Genomic DNA, 22,656 nt, shown 5'->3' with positions numbered 1-22,656 from the left:
AACTACTGTCTTGTACACAGTGTAAGGGGATAAAGAATATGTACATAAGGATATATGAATGAGTGATGGTACAGAGCAGCATAGGCAAGATACAGTAGATGGTATCGGGTACAGTATGTACAAATGAGATGAGTATGTAAACAAAGTGGCATAGTATAGTATAAAGTGGCTAGTGATACATGTATTACATAAGGATACCGTCGATGATATAGAGTACAGTATATACGTATGCGTATGAGATGAATAATGTAGGGTAAGTAACATTTATATAAGGTAGCATTGTTTAAAGTGGCTAGTGATATATTTACATCATTTCCCATCAATTCCCATTATTAAAGTGGCTGGAGTTGAGTCAGTGTCAGTGTGTTGGCAGCAGCCACTCAGTGTTAGTGGTGGCTGTTTAACAGTCTGATGGCCTTGAGATAGAAGCTGTTTTTCAGTCTCTCGGTCCCAGCTTTGATGCACCTGTACTGACCTCGCCTTCTGGATGATAGCGGGGTGAACAGGCAGTGGCTCGGGTGGTTGATGTCCTTGATGATCTTTATGGCCTTCCTGTGACATCGGGTGGTGTAGGTGTCCTGGAGGGCAGGTAGTTTGCCCCCGGTGATGCGTTGTGCAGACCTCACTACCCTCTGGAGAGCCTTACGGTTGAGGGCGGTGCAGTTGCCATACCAGGCGGTGATACAGCCCGCCAGGATGCTCTCGATTGTGCATCTGTAGAAGTTTGTGAGTGCTTTTGGTGACAAGCCAAATTTCTTCAGCCTCCTGAGGTTGAAGAGGCGCTGCTGCGCCTTCTTCACGATGCTGTCTGTGTGAGTGGACCAATTCAGTTTGTCTGTGATGTGTATGCCGAGGAACTTAAAACTTGCTACCCTCTCCACTACTGTTCCATCGATGTGGATAGGGGGGTGTTCCCTCTGCTGTTTCCTGAAGTCCACAATCATCTCCTTAGTTTTGTTGACGTTGAGTGTGAGGTTGTTTTCCTGACACCACACTCCGAGGGCCCTCACCTCCTCCCTGTAGGCCGTCTCATCGTTGTTGGTAATCAAGCCTACCACTGTTGTGTCGTCCGCAAACTTGATGATTGAGTTGGAGGCGTGCGTGGCCACGCAGTCGTGGGTGAACAGGGAGTACAGGAGAGGGCTCAGAACGCAACCTTGTGGGGCCCCAGTGTTGAGGATCAGCGGGGAGGAGATGTTGTTGCCTACCCTCACCACCTGGGGGGCGGCCCGTCAGGAAGTCCAGTACCCAGTTGCACAGGGCGGGGTCGAGACCCAGGGTCTCGAGCTTGATGACGAGCTTGGAGGGTACTATGGTGTTGAATGCCGAGCTGTAGTCGATGAACAGCATTCTCACATAGGTATTCCTCTTGTCCAGATGGGTTAGGGCAGTGTGCAGTGTGGTTGAGATTGCATCGTCTGTGGACCTATTTGGGCGGTAAGCAAATTGGAGTGGGTCTAGGGTGTCAGGTAGGGTGGAGGTGATATGGTCCTTGACTAGTCTCTCAAAGCACTTCATGATGACGGATGTGAGTGCTACGGGGCGGTAGTCATTTAGCTCAGTTACCTTAGCTTTCTTGGGAACAGGAACAATGGTGGCCCTCTTGAAGCATGTGGGAACAGCAGACTGGTATAGGGATTGATTGAATATGTCCGTAAACACACCGGCCAGCTGGTCTGCGCATGCTCTGAGGGCGCGGCTGGGGATGCCATCTGGGCCTGCAGCCTTGCGAGGGTTAACACGTTTAAATGTCTTACTCACCTCGGCTGCAGTGAAGGAGAGACCGCATGTTTTCGTTGCAGGCCGTGTCAGTGGCACTGTATTGTCCTCAAAGCGGGCAAAAAAGTTATTTAGTCTGCCTGGGAGCAAGACATCCTGGTCCGTGACTGGGCTGGGTTTCTTCCTGTAGTCCGTGATTGACTGTAGACCCTGCCACATGCCTCTTGTGTCTGAGCCGTTGAATTGAGATTCTACTTTGTCTCTGTACTGGCGCTTAGCTTGTTTGATAGCCTTGCGGAGGGAATAGCTGCACTGTTTGTATTCGGTCATGTTACCAGACACCTTGCCCTGATTAAAAGCAGTGGTTCGCGCTTTCAGTTTCACACGAATGCTGCCATCAATCCACGGTTTCTGGTTAGGGAATGTTTTAATCGTTGCTATGGGAACGACATCTTCAACGCACGTTCTAATGAACTCGCACACCGAATCAGCGTATTCGTCAATGTTGTTATCTGACGCAATACGAAACATCTCCCAGTCCACGTGATGGAAGCAGTCTTGGAGTGTGGAGTCAGCTTGGTCGGACCAGCGTTGGACAGACCTCAGCGTGGGAGCCTCTTGTTTTAGTTTCTGTCTGTAGGCAGGGATCAACAAAATGGAGTCGTGGTCAGCTTTTCCGAAAGGGGGGCGGGGCAGGGCCTTATATGCGTCGCGGAAGTTAGAGTAACAATGGTCCAAGGTCTTTCCTCCCCTGGTTGCGCAATCGATATGCTGATAAAATTTGGGGAGTCTTGTTTTCAGATTAGCCTTGTTAAAATCCCCAGCTACAATGAATGCAGCCTCCGGATAAATTGTTTCCAGTTTGCAGAGAGTTAAATAAAGTTCGTTCAGAGCCATCGATGTGTCTGCTTGGGGGGGGATATATACGGCTGTGATTATAATCGAAGAGAATTCTCTTGGTAGATAATGCGGTCTACATTTGATTGTGAGGAATTCTAAATCAGGTGAACAGAAGGATTTGAGTTCCTGTATGTTTCTTTCATCGCACCATGTCACGTTAGTCATAAGGCATACGCCCCCGCCCCTCTTTTTACCAGAAAGATGTTTTTTCCTGTCTGCGCGATGCGTGGAGAAACCTGTTGGCTGCACCGCTTCGGATTGCGTCTCTCCAGTAAGCCACGTTTCCGTGAAGCAAAGAACGTTACAGTCTCTGATGTCCCTCTGGAATGCTACCCTTGCTCGGATTTCATCAACCTTGTTGTCAAGAGACTGGACATTGGCAAGAAGAATGCTAGGGAGTGGTGTGCGCTGTGCCCGTCTCCGGAGTCTGACCAGAAGACCGCCTCGTTTCATCACATTCCCAGTGAGTCGGACGTCTACAAACACTCAATTAGTATTTGGAAGCATTGCCTTTAAATTGTTTAACTTGGGTCAAACGTTTCGGGTAGCCTACCACAAGCTTCCCACAATAAATTGGGTGAATTTTGGCCCATTCCTCCTGACAGAGCTGGTGTAATTAAGTCAGGTTTGTAGGCCTTCTTGCTTGCACACGCTTTTTAAGTTCTGCCCACACATTTCCTATAGGATTGAGGTCAGGGCTTTGTGATGGCCACTCCACTTGACTTTGTTGTCCTTAAGCCATTTTTTTTAGACATGTGCTTGGGGTCATTGTCCATTTGGAAGACCCATTTGCGACCAAGCTATAACTGATGTCTTGAGATGTTGCTTCAATATATCCACATAATTTTCCTACCTCATGATGCCATCTATTTTTGGTGAAGTGCACCAGCCCCTCCTGCAGCAAAGCACCCCCACAACATGATGCTGCCACTCCCGTGCTTCACAGTTGGGATGGCATTCAAGCCTCCCCCTTTTTCCTCCAAACATAACGATGGTCATTATGGCCAAACAGTTCTATTTTTGTTTCATTAGACCAGAAGATATTTCTCCAAAAAGTACAATCTTTGTGCAGTTGCAAACAGTTGTCTGGCTTATTTTATGGCGGTTTTGGAGCAGAGGCTTCTTCCCTGCTGAGCAGCCTTTCAGGTTATGTCGATATAGGACTTGTTTTACTGTGGATATAGATACTTTGTACCTGTTTCCTCCAGCATCTTCACAATGTCCTTTGCTGTTGTTCTGGGATTGATTTGCACTTTTCGCACCAAAGTATGTTCATCTGTAGTGACAGAGCGTGTCTCCTTCCTGAGTGGTATCACAGCTGCATGGTCCCATGGTGTTTATACTTGCGTACTATTGTTTGTACAGATGAAAGTGGTACCTTCAGGCATTTGGAAATTGCTCCCAAGGATGAACCAGACTTGTGGAGGGCTACATTTTTTTTCTGAGGTCTTGGCTTATTTCTTTTGATTTTCCCATGATGTAAAGCAAGGAGGCATCGAGTTTGAATGTAGGCCATCCACAGGTACACCTCCAATTGAATCAAATTATGTCAATTAGCCTATCAGAAGCTTCTAAAGCCATGACATCATTTTCTGGAATTTTCCAAGCTGTTTAAAGGCACAGTCAACTCAGTGTATGTAAACTTCTGACCCACTGGAATTGTGATACAGTGAATTATCAGTGAAATATTTGGTCTGTAAACAATTGTTGGAAAAATTACTTGTGTCATGCACAAAATATATGTCCTAACCTACTTGCCGAAACAATAGTTTGTTTACAAGAAATGTGTGGTTTGGTTGAAAAACAAGTTTTAATGACTCCAACTTAAGTGTATGTAAACTTCTGACTTCAACTGTAGGTGGAAACTGAGATGTACTTGCTAACCTCCTTTCAGTATGACCATATTAGAGACACATATTTCCCATAGATCACACAGACCAACAAATAATTTGAAAACAAACCAAACATTGATAACTCCCATATCTGTTAGGCGTAATACCACAGTGTGCAATCACAGCAGTAAGATTTGTGGCCCGTTGCCATGAGAAAAGGGCATTCAGTATAGCACAAACACCATTGTAAATACCAACCATATTTATCTGTTAATTTTTCTTCCCCCACTATTCATACTCCAACTATTTGCACATTGCTAACACACTGTCCATATCTGATAATATAACAGCTGAAATGTCTTTATCTTTTGAAACCTTTTTGAGTGTAGTATTTACTACGAATTTTGAATCGTTTTTTGATGATGTTTCTTCTCACATTTGTTTATTGTTTATTTCACTTGCTTTGGCAAGACATTTTTCCCATGCCAATGAAGCCCCTTGGCATTGAGAGAGAGAGCCACACATGTGGACATCATCTGTTAACCTACTCTGAGTCTCATAAAGACACTGCGGTCGGAACCTAAAATCCAAGATTTCCACCGGTCTAATGTCCATTGCTCGTGTTTCTTGGCCCAAGCAAATCTCTTCTTATTATTGATATTCTTTAGCAGTGGTTTCTTTGCAGCAATTCGACAAGAAGGCCTGATTCATGAAGTGTGCTCTGAACAGCATTCATTTGGGCTGCAATTTCTGAGTTGCAGTTAACTCTAATGAACTTATCCTCAGCAGCAGAGGTAACTCTGGGTCTTGCTTTCCTGTGTCGGTCCTCATGAGAGCCAGTTTCATCAAAGCAGTTGATGGTTTTTGAGACTGCACTTGAAGAAACCTTCACATTTCTTAAATTCTCCAAATTGACTGACCTTAATTTCTTAAAGTATTGATGTACTGTCATTTCTCTTATCTTATTTGAGTTGTTCTTGCCATAATATGGACTTGGTCTTTTACCAAATAGGACTATCTTCTGTATACCCCCCTACCTTGTCACAACACAAGTGATTGGGTCAAACGCATTAATTAGAAGGAAATACATTCTAGAAATGTACTTTTAATAAGGCACACCTGTTAATTGAAATGCATTCAAGGTGACTACCTCATGAAGCTGGTTGAGAGAATGCCAAGAGTGTGCAAAGCTGTTGATCAAAGATGTTGTTTAAAACTTTTTTGCTTACTACATTATTCTATATTTGTTAGTTGATCGTTTTGATGTCTTAACTATTATTCTACAATGTAGAAAATAGTAAAAAGTAAAGAAAACCCTTGAATGAGTAGGTGTGTCCAAACTTTTGACTGGTACTGTATGTCTGGGGCCAATCCTTTCACTGTAAATAAGCACTGCTCCCAGTCTCCCACTCGGGGCTGCCGAGCCAGTGAGAGAGCCAGAGAGACCTCTTTCCAAAAGCACCTCTCTATTTGTCCCCTTTTTTAGTTTAAGAGGTACAATGCCAAGACAAGAATCCCATTTGAGGCTTTCAGTGGCTCCACCAGGCACTCAGAGCCCCACACTCCTATCCCCCCTCTCAGAAGCCCCTATCTAGCCCCAATGTAGTCTGACAGTACTAGGCCTCTCTCTAAACTGGTAAACAAGTCTCCCTCGCTGCCTCGCCTCCATTAGAGGGCAGAATAAATGGAGAGTAGAGGAGAGGCCCTGGGAGTACATTTCACTGAGGCCGAGACCTCTTTCAAGTGATGGAGACATAGTTACAAACAGACAGAACATGCAATCTATCACGCTCTGTCTCTCTCTCCCTTTCTCTTCATCTCTCTGTCCTCCATGTCACTCTCAGACACAGGCACTAACAACCTTACGGCACCTTAGACACATAAAACACACAGATGGAGCCAGCTGATATGAAATACAATAGAATGAACAACCCATTCACACTAACACATAATAGACAACATAGCTATTGTTTATCAAATAGACAGCATCTTGAGGTAAGATGGGAGAGGGAAGAAGAGAGAGAGTGGGAGAGAGAAGAAGAGAGATATTGAGAGAGAGAGAGAGAGAGAGAGAGAGAGAGAGAGAGAGAGAGAGAGAGAGAGAGAGAGAGAGTTGGAGAGAGAAGAAGAGAGAGAGAGAGGGAGAGAGATAGATAGCTGCATAAGAGACATCATCATCATCATGCATCTTACATGCGGCTGCTGGGCGGTATCTTGCGTCCGTCTCTGAACCATGTGACCTGCGGCTGGGGAAAGCTCCTGATGCGTGGAGCGGGAACCACTGCCCCCTCTCCCTGAGAGACCGACTGGGCACGCTCACCCTCCTCAAAACCGCCCATAACTAAATGAAGAAAGAAGAGAAAGAAAGAAAAATAAATGTTTAGTTAGTCGTTGGGAAAATATTCTCTCTCAAACTTGATCCTTTGTTTCCTTTGTTTTTTTCAACATCTGTTTTGTGGATTGAGTTGGTTTTACACAGCCTGTGATTGGTTGTCACATACTGAGGCAGTGGGACTGTAGATGTAGTGACTGACTGAGGGAACGCAGGGAGAACATGGATTGACTCAGATAAATCTGTCACAACACCACTAACAAATGTATTTTTTAAATATATTTTTTTTCTTTATTTAACTAGGCAAGTCAATTAACCCCTGTGTTGTCTTATGGGTAAAAAATGACCCACCACTATGTTTAACAGCAGACAAAACCCCCTAAATGACATTTTTTTTCAATTTGTGACCCCAACATTAGAAAAAGTGAAACATCACCTTTGTTGATATTTCCATGAAAGCTGTACACCACCAGGGTACAAAGATAGTCTTAAGGTCATTTTTAATGCAGCAGTTATAAAATAATTTACACACCACAAAAACACACACACACACACACACACAATAATGATAAATTGAGATCATGTGTTCTACTGATTGAACTCAGCCAGCATCTCCTGAAGAGGAAGATCACTATGGTTGGCACAGTTAGAAATAACAAGCCATAGCTCACCCCTGCGCTCATCACAACAAGGGGGAGAGAGACCTTCTCATCAAAGTTTGCCTTCACCCCCACCACCACTCTAGTTTCTTACCTCCCAAAGAGGAACAGGAATGTGGTCACTGCACAAAACACCTGAGATCAGTGATCGTGAAGACAGGAAGCCAGCCATCTTCCTGGACTACAACCACAACAAAGGAGGTGTGGACAACCTGGACAAGGAGATTGGAACTTACAGCTGCAGGAGGATGACTGCCCGCTGGCCCCTGGTCATCTTCCATAACGTCATTGATGTGTCCTCATACAATGCCTTCATGATATGGAACAAGATCAACTCTACCTGGATGCCTGATAAGCGGAACAAGAGGAGGGTGTTCCTGGAGCAGCTAAGAAAGGCACTATTCAAAGAAGGGAGCGCCTCCCCTGCACAGCAGCCTCTGCAGCACTTGTGAAAGCTGTTCAGGGTGCTGAATCTTGTCCTGATCCACCTGAGGATGCAGCTGGGACAGGAAAGTGGAGATGCCAATTATGTCCCCTAAAGAAGGACTGTAAAACAAATACTATGTGCTGCACATGTGAGAAATGTATCTGCAAAGTCCATGCACACACACTTGCATACTGTCCTACATGTTATAATTAAAGATGATTGATCTTTGTTCTTTATATTTTTGTTTCGTATCTATTATCTTATTTACTTATTATTATTTATTGTTGTTATTTATACACCTTGTGGCTGGGGGCAATTCTTCAAAAAATGGAAGAGGACTAGTATTTTGTAGTTGAATTCCTCATTGTACAGTATATAAGCATATGTCACTATGTTGCCAAAACAGTTCAAGACTGTTATTGTTTCCCTTCATTAAAATGCATTCAAAACTACTTTCTGCACATTTCTGCTACTTTCTTAGGCCATACAAGTGCTATCTCTTGCTAAAAAAATTATGTTTACACCTATGCAGTACCTTTAGCAATAATAATAATAATAATAATAATACATCTCTACTTTAGTAAAGAAAACAAGTATGACAGGTGTGTTGTAATAAAAACGAGTGGTGTCCACTGATTAAATGCAGTCTTTCTGCATTGTGAAGAGGGAAAACCCAAATATTCACAAAGTTTGTGATGAATGACTACTTGTTTCTTCATGCAAAATAGATTTGACGTTTAAAATTCAATTAAGCTGCTTTATTTTAGGGGTTTAGTGAAGGCGGGTCATTTTCTACCCTTAGGGGAAGGGGAGCACACCTAATTTTAAGACTACACAATGGTTAAGACAAATTCTTATTTACAATGACGTCCTATCCCGGCCAGACCCTAACCCGGACGATGGTGGACCAATTGCGTGCGGGCCTATGGGACTCACAATCACGGCCAGTTGTGATACAGCCTGGAATCGAACCAGGGTCTGTAGTGATGCTTCTAGCACTGAGATGCAGTGACCTTAGTGACCTTAGACCACTGACTATAAGTGGCTGTTCATGTACCTAGAGAGTCAGTATGTGGGTTCCCACCCAGGGAACAAGGGCACGTGGAAGAAAAAACAGTGCTGTGTTGCTGCATCATTTGAAGCAACACAAACTGAGTCCAGCAACTCCATGAGTCAAGACTACAATATAGTTTAACTCAAAAACCATCACTGAATTGTTTTCATTAAAAAAACTCTAAACAAATTAAATAGATACACTGAGTGTACAACACATTATGAACACGTACTCTTTCCATGACATAGACTAACCAGGTGAATCCAAGTGAAAGCTATGATCCCTAATTGATGTCACTTGTTAAATTCACTTCAAATCAAATAGATGTAGGGGAGGAGACAGGTTCATTAAATAATTATTTTTAAGCCTTGAGACAATTGAGACATGGATTGTGTATGTGTGCCATTCAGACCGTGAATGGGTAAGAAAACATATTTAAGTGCCTTTGAACGGGGTATGGTAGTAGGTGTCAGGCTCACCAGTTTGTGTCAAGAACTGCAACTCTGCTGGGTATTTCACGCTCAACAGTTACCCGTGTGTATCAAGAATGGTCCACCAACCAAAGGACATCCAGGCAACTTGACACAACTGTCGGAAGCCTTGTAGTCAACATAGGCCAGCATCCCTGTCGAACACTTTCGACACCTTATAAAGTTCATTCCACGGCAAATTGAGGCTGTTCTGAAGGCAAATGGAGGGGGGGGGGGGTCTTAATGTAGGCTGCTTCATGGCGCTATGGTAACAATATAACTGATATACTGTGACTGTTATGTTCATATTATTTACTGTATATTTCACATTATAATGCAGTCTTCTTGTCTTTCTCAGACTTTCTTTATTGAACATAATCATATTTGTTTTGGTGCATTTTAAAGTCAAACATTGTATCGGTAATAAATAAATTTTCCAACATCCTTAGGAGAAGATGCAGTAAAAACTGTACAACTTCACAACGTAGCTTTGCTACCTCCAAGCTGAACATAGCAATGTCGTCAACTAACATTAACTGCATTCTACACAGGCAACCCAATTATGATATTTCCCCAATTATTGGCAAAAGAGCTCATCTGATTGGTCAAAAGAATAGTTAGTGAAAAAAAATATGTGTCTGCCTGTATAAACGCAGTCATTGTCACCTCAAACTAAATAAAGGATTGGTAAAGAATAGTAGATTATTTTAGTAGATTAGACTCTTTACAGTCCACAAGATTGTTCAAATGAGACTATATGCTTGAGCAGTGGCTGTCACTGATGCTGTAGGCCTAGTTGAGCTACAAGTCATGAAAGACACAGAGCTGGGGACTCAAAAAGGTACGTTTCTGTCAGTTTCCCTACCAAGTAGAGGTTAAGAACCTAAAAATAGAATCTTTCTAAGACTGGGACTGTTACGTTCCCCAGTTTCTGTTTTGTGGGTTTGTTTGTATATGTTTCAGGAAATGGCTTCCTGGAATCCCTCAAGCAGCTGATTGGTCGGCCCCTTTGCTATTTGGAGCTGACCCCGCCCTCTCGTCAGAGGATACAGCTGTATCCCATTACAGATTCCTTCTCCAGCTAGAAAATCCAGTGTTCCTTTGTTAGGGAGAGCTTATTAGTAGGTATGAGGTATGTTGGTTGTTGCTGAGAGACAGCAAATGGTTATGTCCTGTGTTGGTTGTTGCTCGGAGAGAGAGCACATGGTTATGTCCTGTGTTGGTTGTTGCTCAGAGAGAGAGCACATGGTTATGTCCTGTGTTGGTTGTTGCTCAGAGAGAGAGCACATGGTTATGTCCTGTGTTGGTTGTTGCTCAGAGAGAGAGCACATGGTTATGTCCTGTGTTGGTTGTTGCTCAGAGAGAGAGCACATGGTTATGTCATGTGTTGGTTGTTGCTCAGAGAGAGAGCACATGGTTATGTCCTGTGTTGGTTGTTGCTCAGAGAGAGAGCACATGGTTATGTCCTGTGTTGGTTGTTGCTCAGAGAGAGAGCACATGGTTATGTCCTGTGTTGGTTGTTGCTCAGAGAGGTTTTTGTTAAGTATTTTGAAGCCGCTGATCTGAGGTATGTGTGTGCAAATAGGACGCAGTGTTTTGATTCTTGAAATTGTTTACTTACGTTTGTATTATTATTTTTCATTTGTTCCCAGGGGGGAGGGGAAGGCACCTGGGAGTGCTTAGGCAAGAGGCCTGTGGGCATACATAACCCGTAGTATTTACTGTCTATGCACACTAGGTAAGACTTGGGATGACCACCGCTTGTATTTTGGTTAGCTCACCAGGTGGTGCTAGTTAGGTAAGTAGTGGGTAGGCAGGTAAGGTAGGAGAGGGGGTGCTTTAACTTTAACTTTCTTTGCTTTGGTTTCGTCCAGCCCCTTTTTCTCAAAATTACTGTGTGAAGGAATAAATTCCCTGTAAACGGTAAATTCTCTGCCTTTGTCATCCTTACCAGCACCTACAGTCCCATTCATCTTACACTCCACGGGGAGTTGAGTTGTAGCAGGGCGTTGCGTTCCCTCTTCCTAGAGGCCATGAACATGAAGGAAAGCTGCCAAAATCACTACCAACCCGTAGCACTCACGTCTGTAGCCATAAAGTACTTTGAAAGGCTGGTCGTGGCTCACATCAACACCATTATCTAGGAAACCCTAGACCCACTCCAATTTGAATACCGCCCCCAACAGATCCACAGATGATGCATCCTATATTGCACTCAACACAGCCCTTTACCATCAGGACAGATGGAACACCTATGTAAGATCATATTCATTGAATACTGCTCAGCATTCAACAGCAAAGTGCCCTCAAAGCTCATCACTAAGCTAAAGACCCAGGGTCTAAACACCTCCCTCTGCAACTGAATCCTGGACTTCCTGACGGGCTGCCCCCAGGTAGTAAGGGTAGGTAACAACACATCTGCCACGCTGATCCCCAACACCTGGGACCCCTCAGGAGTGCATACTCAGTCCCCTCCTCTACTCCCTGTTCACACATGACTGCATGGCCAGGAACGACTCCAACACCATCATTACGTTTGCCGACGACACAGCAGTGGTAGGCCTGATCACCGACAATGATGAGCCTATATGGAGGAGGTCAGAGACCTGGCCGTGTGGTGCCAGGATAACAACCTATCCCTCAATGTAACCAAGACTAAGGAGATGACTGTGGACTACAGGAAAAGGAGGACCGGGCACACCCCCATTCTCATCAACGGTGCTGTAGTGGAGCAGGTTGAGAGCTTCAAGTTTCTTGGTGTCCACATCAACAACAAACTAACATGGCCCAAACACACCAAGACAGTCGTGAAGAGGGCGCGACAAAACCTATTCCCCCTCATGAAACTAAAACGATTTGGCATGGGTCCTGAGATCCTCAAAAGGTTCTACAGGTGCAACATCGAGAGCATCCTGACTGGTTGCATCACTGCCTGGTACGGCAATTTCTTGGCCTCTTACTGCAAGGCACTACAGAGGGTAGTGCGTACCGCCCAGTACATCACTGGGGCTAAGCTGCCTGCCATCCAGGACCTCTACACCAGGCGGTGTCAGAGGAAGGCCCTAAATATTGTCAAAGACCCCAGCCACCCCAGTCATAGACTGTTCTCTCTACTACCGCATGGCAAGCGGTACCGGAGGGCCAAGTCTAGGACAAAAAGGCTTCTCAACAGTTTTTACTGTACTAAGGAGGGGAGTTAGAGGGAGGGAGGGGGGTATTTTGGAGGGGATTACTAAGGAGGGGAATACAAGGAAGTACAAGAAAGTATTAGGGAGGGGTGTACTAGGGAGTACTATTGAGAGGAGTACTGGGGAGGGGAGTACAAGGGAGTACCACAGATGGCAGTACGCGAAAAGGGCAATACTAGAGAGGAAATTACCAGGGAGGGGAGTACTAGGGAGGGGTTACTAGGGAGTACTAGGGAAGGGAGTACTCTGGAGTACTTGGGATGAGAGTATTAGGGATAACTAGGTAGGAAAGTACTAGGGAGGGGAGTAATAGAGAGTTCTAGTGAGGGAAGTACTGGAGAGAAGAGTACTAAGGGAAGGGAACCAAAATGGAGTACTAAGGAGGGGAGTACTAGTGAGCGAGTACTGGGGAATGGGGCACAAGTGAAGAGAGCACCAGGGAGTACTAGGGAGGGGAGTACGAAGAAGGAGAGTTCCAGGGAGTAAAAGGGAGGGGAGTACTAGGGAGTACAAGGGAGGAGGGTACTATGGAGTACTAGGGATGGAAATACTAGTGAGGGAGTACGATGCACTGGGGTACAAGGGAGGAGAGAACTAGGGCATACTTGGGAGGGGATAACAATGGAGGAGATAACTTGTGAGGACAGTACTAGGGAGGAGAGTACTAGGGAGGAGAGTACTCGGGATTACTATAGCGGAGAGAACTAGGGAGTACTGGGGGGAGAGTACTAGGGAGGGCAGTAATAGAGAGGAGAGTACAAAGGGAAGGGAATTACTAGGGAGTACTAGGGAATACTAGGGAGGATATTACCAGGGAGAGGAGTACTAGGGAGGAGAGTACTAGGGAGGAGCGTACTAAGGAATACTAGGGAGGGGAGTATTAGGAAGGGGGGTATTGAGGAGTACTAGGGAGAATATTACTTGGGAGGGGAGTACTAGAGAGGGGAGTACTATGGATGGGGATACTAGTGAGGAAGTACAAGGGAAGGCCACAAGGGAGGAGAGTACTAGGGAGGGAAGTACCAGCGAGGAGAGTCTTAGGGAGGAGAGATCTAGGGAATACTAGGGAGGGGAGTATTAGGGAGGGGGGTATTACGGAATACTGGGGAGGACATTACTAGGGAGGGGAGTACCACAGAGTACTAATGAGGGAGCACTAGAGATGGGAGTACTAGAGAGGAGGGTACTAGGGAGTACTATGAAGTGTAGTACTAGGGTTGGGAATACTTCTAGGGAGTACTATGGAGGGGAGAAGTAGGGCGGAGAGTATTACGGAGTACTAGGGCGGGGAGTACATGGGAGGGAGTACTGGGGAGGAGATAACTAGGGAAGACAGTGCTAGGGAGTACTAGGGAAAAGAGTTACCAGGGAGGAGGGTACTATGAATTATGAGGGAGGAGATTACTAGGGAGTACTAGGGAGGAGGGTACTAGAGCGTAATATGGAGGGGAGTACTAGGGAATAGAGTACTGGGGTGGGAAGTACTAGCGGTTACCTAGTACTAGAGTACTACATAGCACTGGGGAGGAGATTACTCGGGAGTAATACGGAGGGGAGTACTAAGGAGGAGAATACTAGGGAATACTAGGTTAGGGGAGTACTAGGGAGGAGAGTACGAGGGAGTACTAGGGAGGATAGTACTAGGGAGTACTAGGCAGGGGAGTCTAGGGAGGATAGTACTAGGGAGTACTATGGAGGAGAGTACTAGGGAGTACTAGGGATGAGAGTACCAGGGAGGGGAGTACATGAGAGGGGAGTACTAGGGAGGATAGTACCAGGGAGTACCGGAGAGGGGGGTACTATGGCAGAGAGTACTAGGGAGGAGATGACTAGGGAAGACAGTACTAGAGAGTACTAGGGAGGAGAGTACCAGGTAGGAGAGTACAATGAATTATGAGGGAGTAGATACTAGGGAGTACTAGGGAGGAAAGCACGAGAGAATAATATGGAGGAGAGTACTAGGGAATAGAGTACTAGGGAGGGAAGTACTAGGGGTCACTAGTGAGGAGAGTACTAGATAGCACTAGGGAGGATATTACTCGGGAGTAATAAGGAGGGGAGTACTAAGGAGGATAATACTAGGGAGTACTAGGTTAGGGGAGTACTAGGGAGGAGAGTGCTAGGGAGCACTAGGGAGGATAGTACTTGGGAGTACTGGGTTAGGGGAGTACTCGGGAGGATAGTACTTGGGATGAGAGTAAGGGAAAAAAGGGAAAGGGGGATACCTAGTCAGTTGTACAACTGAATTCCTCCAGTACTAGGGAGTACTAGGCATGGGAGTCTAGGGAGGATAGTACCAGGGAGTACTATGGAGGAGAGTACTAGGGAGTACTAGGGATGAGAGTACTAGGGAGTACTCGGGATGGGAATACTACAGAGTACTAGGGAGGGGAGTACTAGATAAACAATTGTTTTCATTTATTTAAAAACTTTGCGGTTCAACCGGAGATCAACAGATGTTGTCAAATAAGGGAATAAAATAAGTGGCAGTCATATAAAAACCACAGCACAACATAATCCATCTAATGAGAGGGTTGAGTGGAACAGCTGTCCGGGGGGACATAGGCTCAGTAAATGAGATGCAGGTAGATATTTTCTCCCCAGATGGAGCTGGCACACTCTTCAACAGCGCCTAGCAAAGGGAACCTCTCTGGATACTCTGTAACACTGCTTACTCAACAGGCAGAGTATCATCATGGGGATACTCACACACAAAATCCAGTTGGTTTCACGAGCGTGCACACACACACACACACACACACACACACACTTGCATGAACGCACACAGACCCACGCACTTGCACGCACACACACAAAAACATGCCAATTCAGGAAGTGATTTGAACAAAACATTTTCAAACTTTCAAATATTATATTCTACTTTTCAGAATATAGAAAAGTAAATGATTATTAAGTTGTCAATTTAGTTGACTTCCTGAATTGACTGCCACACACAGTCACAGTCACTTACATGCAACCTGCACTTCAGTCCTCCTCTGTAGTAAGGCTCCAACACGGTTCCTGATGATACATTGGTAGAAGCCAGCATGGGAACGGTCCAGGGAGGGAATCAAGTACCTGCAAAACACACACATATTACACACATTCACACACACATGTTAGATATCTGGATCACATACGATACACACACATTAGATTGTTGAAACACGCACAATACATACATCAATCAAAATGAAGTAAGCTTTAAGCGACATTATTTGTCTACACACACAATACCCCCACATAACTGGAGTAACTTAAATACCCCACATGACTGGAGTACCTACAATACCCCCCCATGACAAGAGTATGTACCTACAATACCCCCCCATGACAGGAGTACCTACAATACCCACACATTAATGGAGTACGTACAATACCCCAACATGAATGTATCAATGACAATATCCCCCCATTACAGGAGTACCTAGAATACTTCCACATGCCTGGAGTACCTAGAATACCCCCACATGACTGGAGTACCTACAATACTTCCACATGACTGGAGTACCTACAATACCCCCACATGACTGGAGTACCAACAATACTTTCACATGACTGGAGTACCTACAATACCCCCACATGACTGGAGTACCTACAATACTTCCACATGACTGGAGTACCTACAATACCCCCACATGACTGGAGTACCTACAATACCGCCACATGATTGGAGTGCCTACAATACCCCCACATGACTGGAGTACCTACAATACCCCCACATGACTGGAGTACCTACAATAACCCCACATGACTGGAGTGCCTACAATACTTCCACATGACTGGAGTACCTACAATACCCCCACATGACTGGAGTACCTACAGTACCCCCACATGATTGGAGTGCCTACAATACCCCCACATGATTGGGGTAAAAACAATACACCCACATGACAGTGTCACCCCCCGCAGTTTATTTCTGTTGCCTATTTTTAGTTTTGAAAACTCATCACTCTTTATGGCTGTAACGAAAGGCTACATTTGCTCAGCAATTGTGGGTGTATGTTCGCATGTGCATGACTCGAGCTTTGCCTCTCCCGAGCCCGTTGGGGAGCTGCAGCGATCAGACAAGAACGTAATTGTGGAGAAAAAGGGGGGTTAAAAAAACTAAAATAAAAAGTTTTAAAACCACTGGGATAACTTGATAGGGTTGAACAAATGGAGTTAGGTCGGATATAGTCAAGGTGGCTACAATATTTCTTACGATCTTTTATGTTGCCTGGAAATGTGTTGGTCATTGTTTTTAAGAGCTGAGTACTTTCCTTATCAGATTGGTCTGCTTTCGCCTCTTCTTCTAATAATTGCTCAGCTAGTCTGTGAGTGCGGATTCATACATTTTTTGGAGGGGGTTGCCATTTTTTTTTTTTTATTCACAAAGGTCTGAACATGGCCCTGCTGCTAAATGAACATTAACTGACCAAAATGAATTGCAAAGCACACTGGGTATTATTATTGGCCTTGTTTCAGGGGTGGCGCTCAATAGAACTAAACTCAGCATGCTTTGCAACTGTTCATTTTCACATATACACTACCGGTCATATACTACCGGTCAAAACAACTAATCATTCAAATGTTTTTATTTATTTTTATTATTTTCTAAATTGTAGAATAATAGTGAAGACATCAAAACCAATAAATAACACATGGAATCATGTAGCAACCAAAAAAGTGTTCAAAAAATCAAAATCAATTTTACATTTGAGTTTCTTCAATTAGTCACCCTTTGCCTTGATGACAGATTTGCACACTCTTGGCATTCTCTCAACCAGCTTCATGAGGTAGTCACATGGAATACATTTCAATAGCAGGTGTGTCTTCTTAAAAGTTAATTTGTGGAATGTCTTTCCTTCTTAATGCGTTTGAGCCAATCAGTTGTGTTGTGAGAAGGTGGGGGGGGGTTAAACAGATGATAGCCTATTTGGTAAAAGACAAAGTACATATTATGGCAAGAACAGCTCAAATAAGCAAAGATAAATGACAGTTCATCATTACTTTAAAACATGAAGGTCTGTCAATACAGAACATTTCAAGAACTTTGATAGTTTCTTCAAGGGCAGTCGCAAAAACCATCAAGCGCTATGATGAAACTGGCTCTCATGAGGACCGCCACAGAAAAGAAGACCCAGAGTTACCTCTGCTTTAAAGGAGAAGTTCATTATCAGCCACAGAAATTGCAGCCCAAATAAATGCTTCACGGAGTTCAAGTAACAGACACATCTCAACATCAACCATTCAGAGGAGACTGTATGACTCAGGCCTTCATGCACTAATTACTGCAAATAAACCACTAGTAAAGGACACTCATAATAAGAAGACACTTGTTTGGGCCAAGAAACATGAGCAATGGACGTTAGACCGGTGGAAATGTGTCCTTTGGGCTAGAGTCCGAATTGGAAAGTTTTGGATCCAACCGCTGTGTCTTTGTGAAATGCGGTGTGGGTGAACTGATGATCTCCACATGTGTATTTCCCACCGTAAAGCATGGAGGAGAAGGTGTTATGGGGTGGGGGTGCTTTGCTGGTGACAGTGTCACTTATTTATTTAGAATTCAAGGCACACTTAACCAGCATGGCTACCACAGCATTCTGCAGCGATATGCCAAGCCTTCTGGTTTGGGTTTAGTGGGACTATCATTTGTTTTTCAACAGAATAATGACCCAACACACCTCCAGGCTGTGTAATGGCTATTTTACCAAAAAGGAGAGTGATGAAGTGCTGCATCAGGTGACCTGGCCTCCACAATCCCTCAACCAAATTGAGATGGTTTGGGATGAGTCCGACCGCAGAGTGAAGAAAAAGCAGCCAACAAGTTCTCAGATTATGCTGAAAAAGCATTCCAGCTGAAACTGGTTGAGAGAATGCCATGAGTGTGCAAAGCTGTCAGTAAGGCAAAGGGTGGGTATTTGAAGAATTTCAAATATTAAATATATTTTGATTTGTGATTTCATATGCATTATTTCATAGTTTTGATGTCTTAACTATTGTTCCACAATGTAGAAAATAGTAAAAATAAAGAAAAACCCTTGAATGAATATGCGTTCTACAACTTTTAACCGGTACTTTACATGTATATTTCTTTCGTTTAGCACACTCTCTTATCACACCATAGTGCAATCAGACTTCTGATATCAATGTAGGGTGAAAGGGGGCCACAAAATTGTGAACCATTATAAAGAAATGGGATTGAAAAGTATTTTGAAAATACATCCCCATCTATTCCAGAGTGTGTTACTGAAGCAGACCCTAGAGAGATGAAAGCAGCAACATCAGCAATGCAGGTGTTATGTACACAACAGCCCACCCACACCCTCCCTATGACCTTGAGTTCAATGTACGCCCCATGGAGCTGCAGTACCTACTCCGTCCCATGTGGGGACAGCCTAACACATCATATTCAATACCATACCATAAGCAGGATGGAGTAATAATGTCAACGTAACGATAGGACACTAACACTTCGCAAGTCGTCATGCTCTCTGAGTCTGGATGCAGAGAGTAAAATGTCTGCTACCAAAGAAGGTGGTTATCACACAAGGAAATGACCATAAAAGGAGAAATGCAGAGAAAGCAGGGACACCATCTGGACTCTCTGTGATGATTAATAAAAGGTCAAAATCCCTTGATGTGTTTGACACTGCAATGAAACACAATGCCTGGGTCTTTGGTCAGGGAGGCAGACTCCACTACACCAAAGGGACATCTCTTTCCTTTGGTCTATTATATTTCACTACTTTCTGTCCTACAGTGAGGTAGTGTCTGGTATATTCATTTTCCCACACAAACTCTTAGTTTGAGAAGGTCTAACAGGAAAAAGGGACTTTTATGTCGACAATCAGGGTACTTGTGGTACTGCAACTCTCTTCTCTGTGCAAGGCTGAAGTTACACATTCTCAACAATAGGGGAGCTGTTCACAATGTCTGTTTAGCTCTGGTATTTCAGAGGCACCTAACAGACCCATCTTCAGAAGCATGTAACAGCCTCATGGCCTAATTGTTTTTTTAAGTCTTCAAAACGATTTTGTTCTGCCCTGATGACTTGTCATAACTTTTAATTTCTATCTAGTAAAATCCAGTTAATACTGAGTTAAAAGTGATTATATTACCTTAAAGTTATGATCTGAGCTCTGGCTCTGTAAATAGCTCCAGTAAATTAACCCCTTTTTCTTTACAGTTAACCATTTATATACTTAGCGGTTCCTGTCTGCGATCCGAAAGTTAGATATAAAGGAACATAACCTGGAGACCTTGGGCTACAAATTACTCTAGTGGGAAAGCACTCCCTGAACCTGCGGATCAATGCTGCGGAGAAAAGAGGAGTGAGACAGAGAGGGATTAGGGGAACGCAAGGGAGTATAGAGGAGGATAGTTTGGAGTTTCGATCTTGATGCTTTAAAAAGCTATTGACCTCAGATGGAGATCAATAGACACAATAGAGTGGAGAAGGTAAAGAGATCTGCCCAGACAGAGGTGATAAGAAGGAGAGAAAAAGAGCGAGAAAGAGTGAGAGAGCAAGAGAGAGAGCGCAAGATAGAGAGAGAGTGTGAGAGAGAGAGAAAGCAAGAAATGGAAAAAGAGAGAGACAGCGAGCTAAAGGGGAGAGGAGGAGGAGAGAGGGAAAGATGACAAACAGGCCAGCCAGACACACATCATCTGGAGAAAGAAAGGGACCAAGGTCTGCCTGGAACTGGATAGAGAAGATGACCATTTTTTTCACACTCATCAAATCAAATCATCAAATCAAATTGTATTTGTCACATACACACGGTTAGCAGATGTTAATGCGAGTGTAGCGAAATGCTTGTGCTTCTGGTTCCGATAGTGCAGTAATATCTAACATGTAATCTAACAATTCCCCAACAACTACCTAATACACACAAATCTAAAGGGGTGAGTGAGAATATGTACACATAAATATATGGATAAGTGAGCGGCATAGGCAAAGTGCAATAGATGGTATAAAATACAGTATATACATATGATATGAGCAATGTAAGATATGGAAACATTATTAAAGTGGCATTATTTAAAGTGGCATTGTTTAAAGTGACTAGTGATCCATTTGTTAAAGTGGCCAGTGATTGGGTCTCCATGTAGCCTCTCTGAGTTAGTGATTGCTGTTTAGCAGTCTTGTGGCATTGAGGTAGAAGCTGTTCTTCAGTCTCTCGGTCCCAGCTTTTATTCACCTGTACTGACTTCGCGGTCTGGATGGTAGCAGTGTGAACAGTCAGTGTCTCAGGTGGTTGTTGTCTTTGATGATCTTTTTTGCCTTCCTGTGACATTGGGTGCTATAGGTGTCATGGAAGGCAGAAGTTTGCCCCCAGTGATGCATTGTGCAGACCGCGAAACCCTCTGGAGAGCCTTGTGGTTGAGGGACAAGCAGTTGCCGTACCAGACAGTGATACAGTCTGATAGGATGCTCTCATTTGTGGATCTGGAAAAGTTTGTCAGGGTTTCGGGTGACAAGACACATTTCTTCAGCTTCCTGATGTTGAAGAGGTGTTGTTGCGCCAACTTCACCACACTGTCTGTGTGGGTGGACAATTTCAGTTTGTCGTTGATGTGTATGCCTAGGACCTTAAACTTTCCACTTTCTCCTCTACTGTCCCTTCGTTGTGGATAGGGGGCTGCTCCCTCTGCTGTTTCCTGAAGTCCACGATCATCTCCTTTGTTTTATTTACGTTGAGTGAGAGGATGTTTTCCTGACACCACACTCCGAGTCTCGTCATTGTTGATAATCAAGCCCACTACTGTTGTGTCATCTACAAACTTAATGATTGAGTTGGAGGTGTGCATGGCCACGCAGTCATGGGTGAACAGGGAGTACAGGAGGGGGCTGAGCATGCACCCTTGAGGGGCCCCAGTGTTGAGTGTCAGCGAGGTGGAGATGCTGTTTCCTACCTTCACCACCAGGTGGCGGCCCGTGAGAAAAGTCAGGACCTAACTGCACAAGGTGGGGTTGAGGACCAGGGCATCCAGCTTGATGATGAGCTTGGAGGGTACTATGGTGTTGAAAGCTGAGCTGTAGTCAATGAACAGTATAGAATAACCCTGTTGACTGCTGTGTTTCTGTGTCCACTGTGTTTCTGTGCTTCATTCATAACTGTTTTTCTACATTTTTGGATGCACCACGGTTGATTCTCAATTCAATGGAGAAACAGGTACGAGGAAAGGGACCTTAGACCTCCGCCTCTAATATGGTTGAAAATAATATAAGGAGAAACATTGTCAGCTCCACTCCACTTGATATATTTTCAATAATAATTAATCAAATTCATCGTCAGGAAACAGCATTTTAGTTATTCCATATTCACTGTTACCCCATTATTATATAATTTACTGTAGCAAAGGCAGCAGGGAGACATTCAGATTGCACGGCTGAGCAGGTACTGTAAGAAACTAAAGAGAGGTCGACAGAGGGCCAGGAGGAGGGAGGGAGTGAACGAGGGAGGGAGAGGAGGAAACCTTGATTGACAGGGGCCCGGGTCGATAGTGTGATGTGGGGATCAGGGGAGGGAGGAGCCAGAGGGGGCTGTAACAACCAGTCCGTAATGAGGTATCAAACCATATTAGTGCTGGGGTTAGCATGGAGCACAGAGCAACTGGACTAAATTACTTCTGGTGTCTATTAATGTTAACGGACTAATTAGGAGCTAACAGTAAGCTAGAGGTAAGCTAGCGGCGTTAGCGACACTTCTCGTTTAAGACACGTGTTTTGGCAGCTAGCGCTATTAAACAGAATGGCTGTTTTGCATATACGTAGCGCAACATGCTACGGAAGTAGCATTAACTTGAGTAACTGGTAAGGGAGAGGGTTGAATCAGAGAATTCTACGGAACAATGCAAGGAGATTTAGAAAGAGAGGGGGAGGGAGGTGAGAAAGCTGTGAGCTGGTGCTTGTGCTCCGCAGTCACCTTGAGGACACCTGTGAAGATTTCACTCCTCAGTCTTGAGCCTAAACCTTCAGGGTGACTTTAACCAGAGTTTGTTTGTTTGTTCTCTCTCTCTCTGCATGGGAAACATATGTTGAATTCGCCAAAGCAAGTGGAATTGATCAAAAACTAAAGTGAAATAAACA

General features: G+C 44.3%; 1 protein-coding gene across 1 annotated transcript in view; it reads right to left on the bottom strand.

Moving 5' to 3' along the window:
- Positions 1–22,656, bottom strand: part of LOC139381372 (protein sidekick-2-like) — a 605,846-nt gene that overhangs the window by 149,366 nt on the left and 433,824 nt on the right. The window contains exons 3-4 of the mRNA XM_071124848.1: positions 15,553–15,659; positions 6,645–6,792 (exon numbers count right to left, since the gene is read on the bottom strand). Of these exons, the coding sequence (XP_070980949.1) occupies positions 6,645–6,792; positions 15,553–15,659 (255 nt within the window). The remainder of the gene's footprint in view (positions 1–6,644; positions 6,793–15,552; positions 15,660–22,656) is intronic.

The sequence above is a fragment of the Oncorhynchus clarkii genome, chromosome 23 (genome assembly GCF_045791955.1).
Source record: "Oncorhynchus clarkii lewisi isolate Uvic-CL-2024 chromosome 23, UVic_Ocla_1.0, whole genome shotgun sequence".
Classification (NCBI taxonomy): domain Eukaryota; kingdom Metazoa; phylum Chordata; class Actinopteri; order Salmoniformes; family Salmonidae; genus Oncorhynchus; species Oncorhynchus clarkii.
This window is presented reverse-complemented; position numbering and strand designations above follow the sequence as displayed.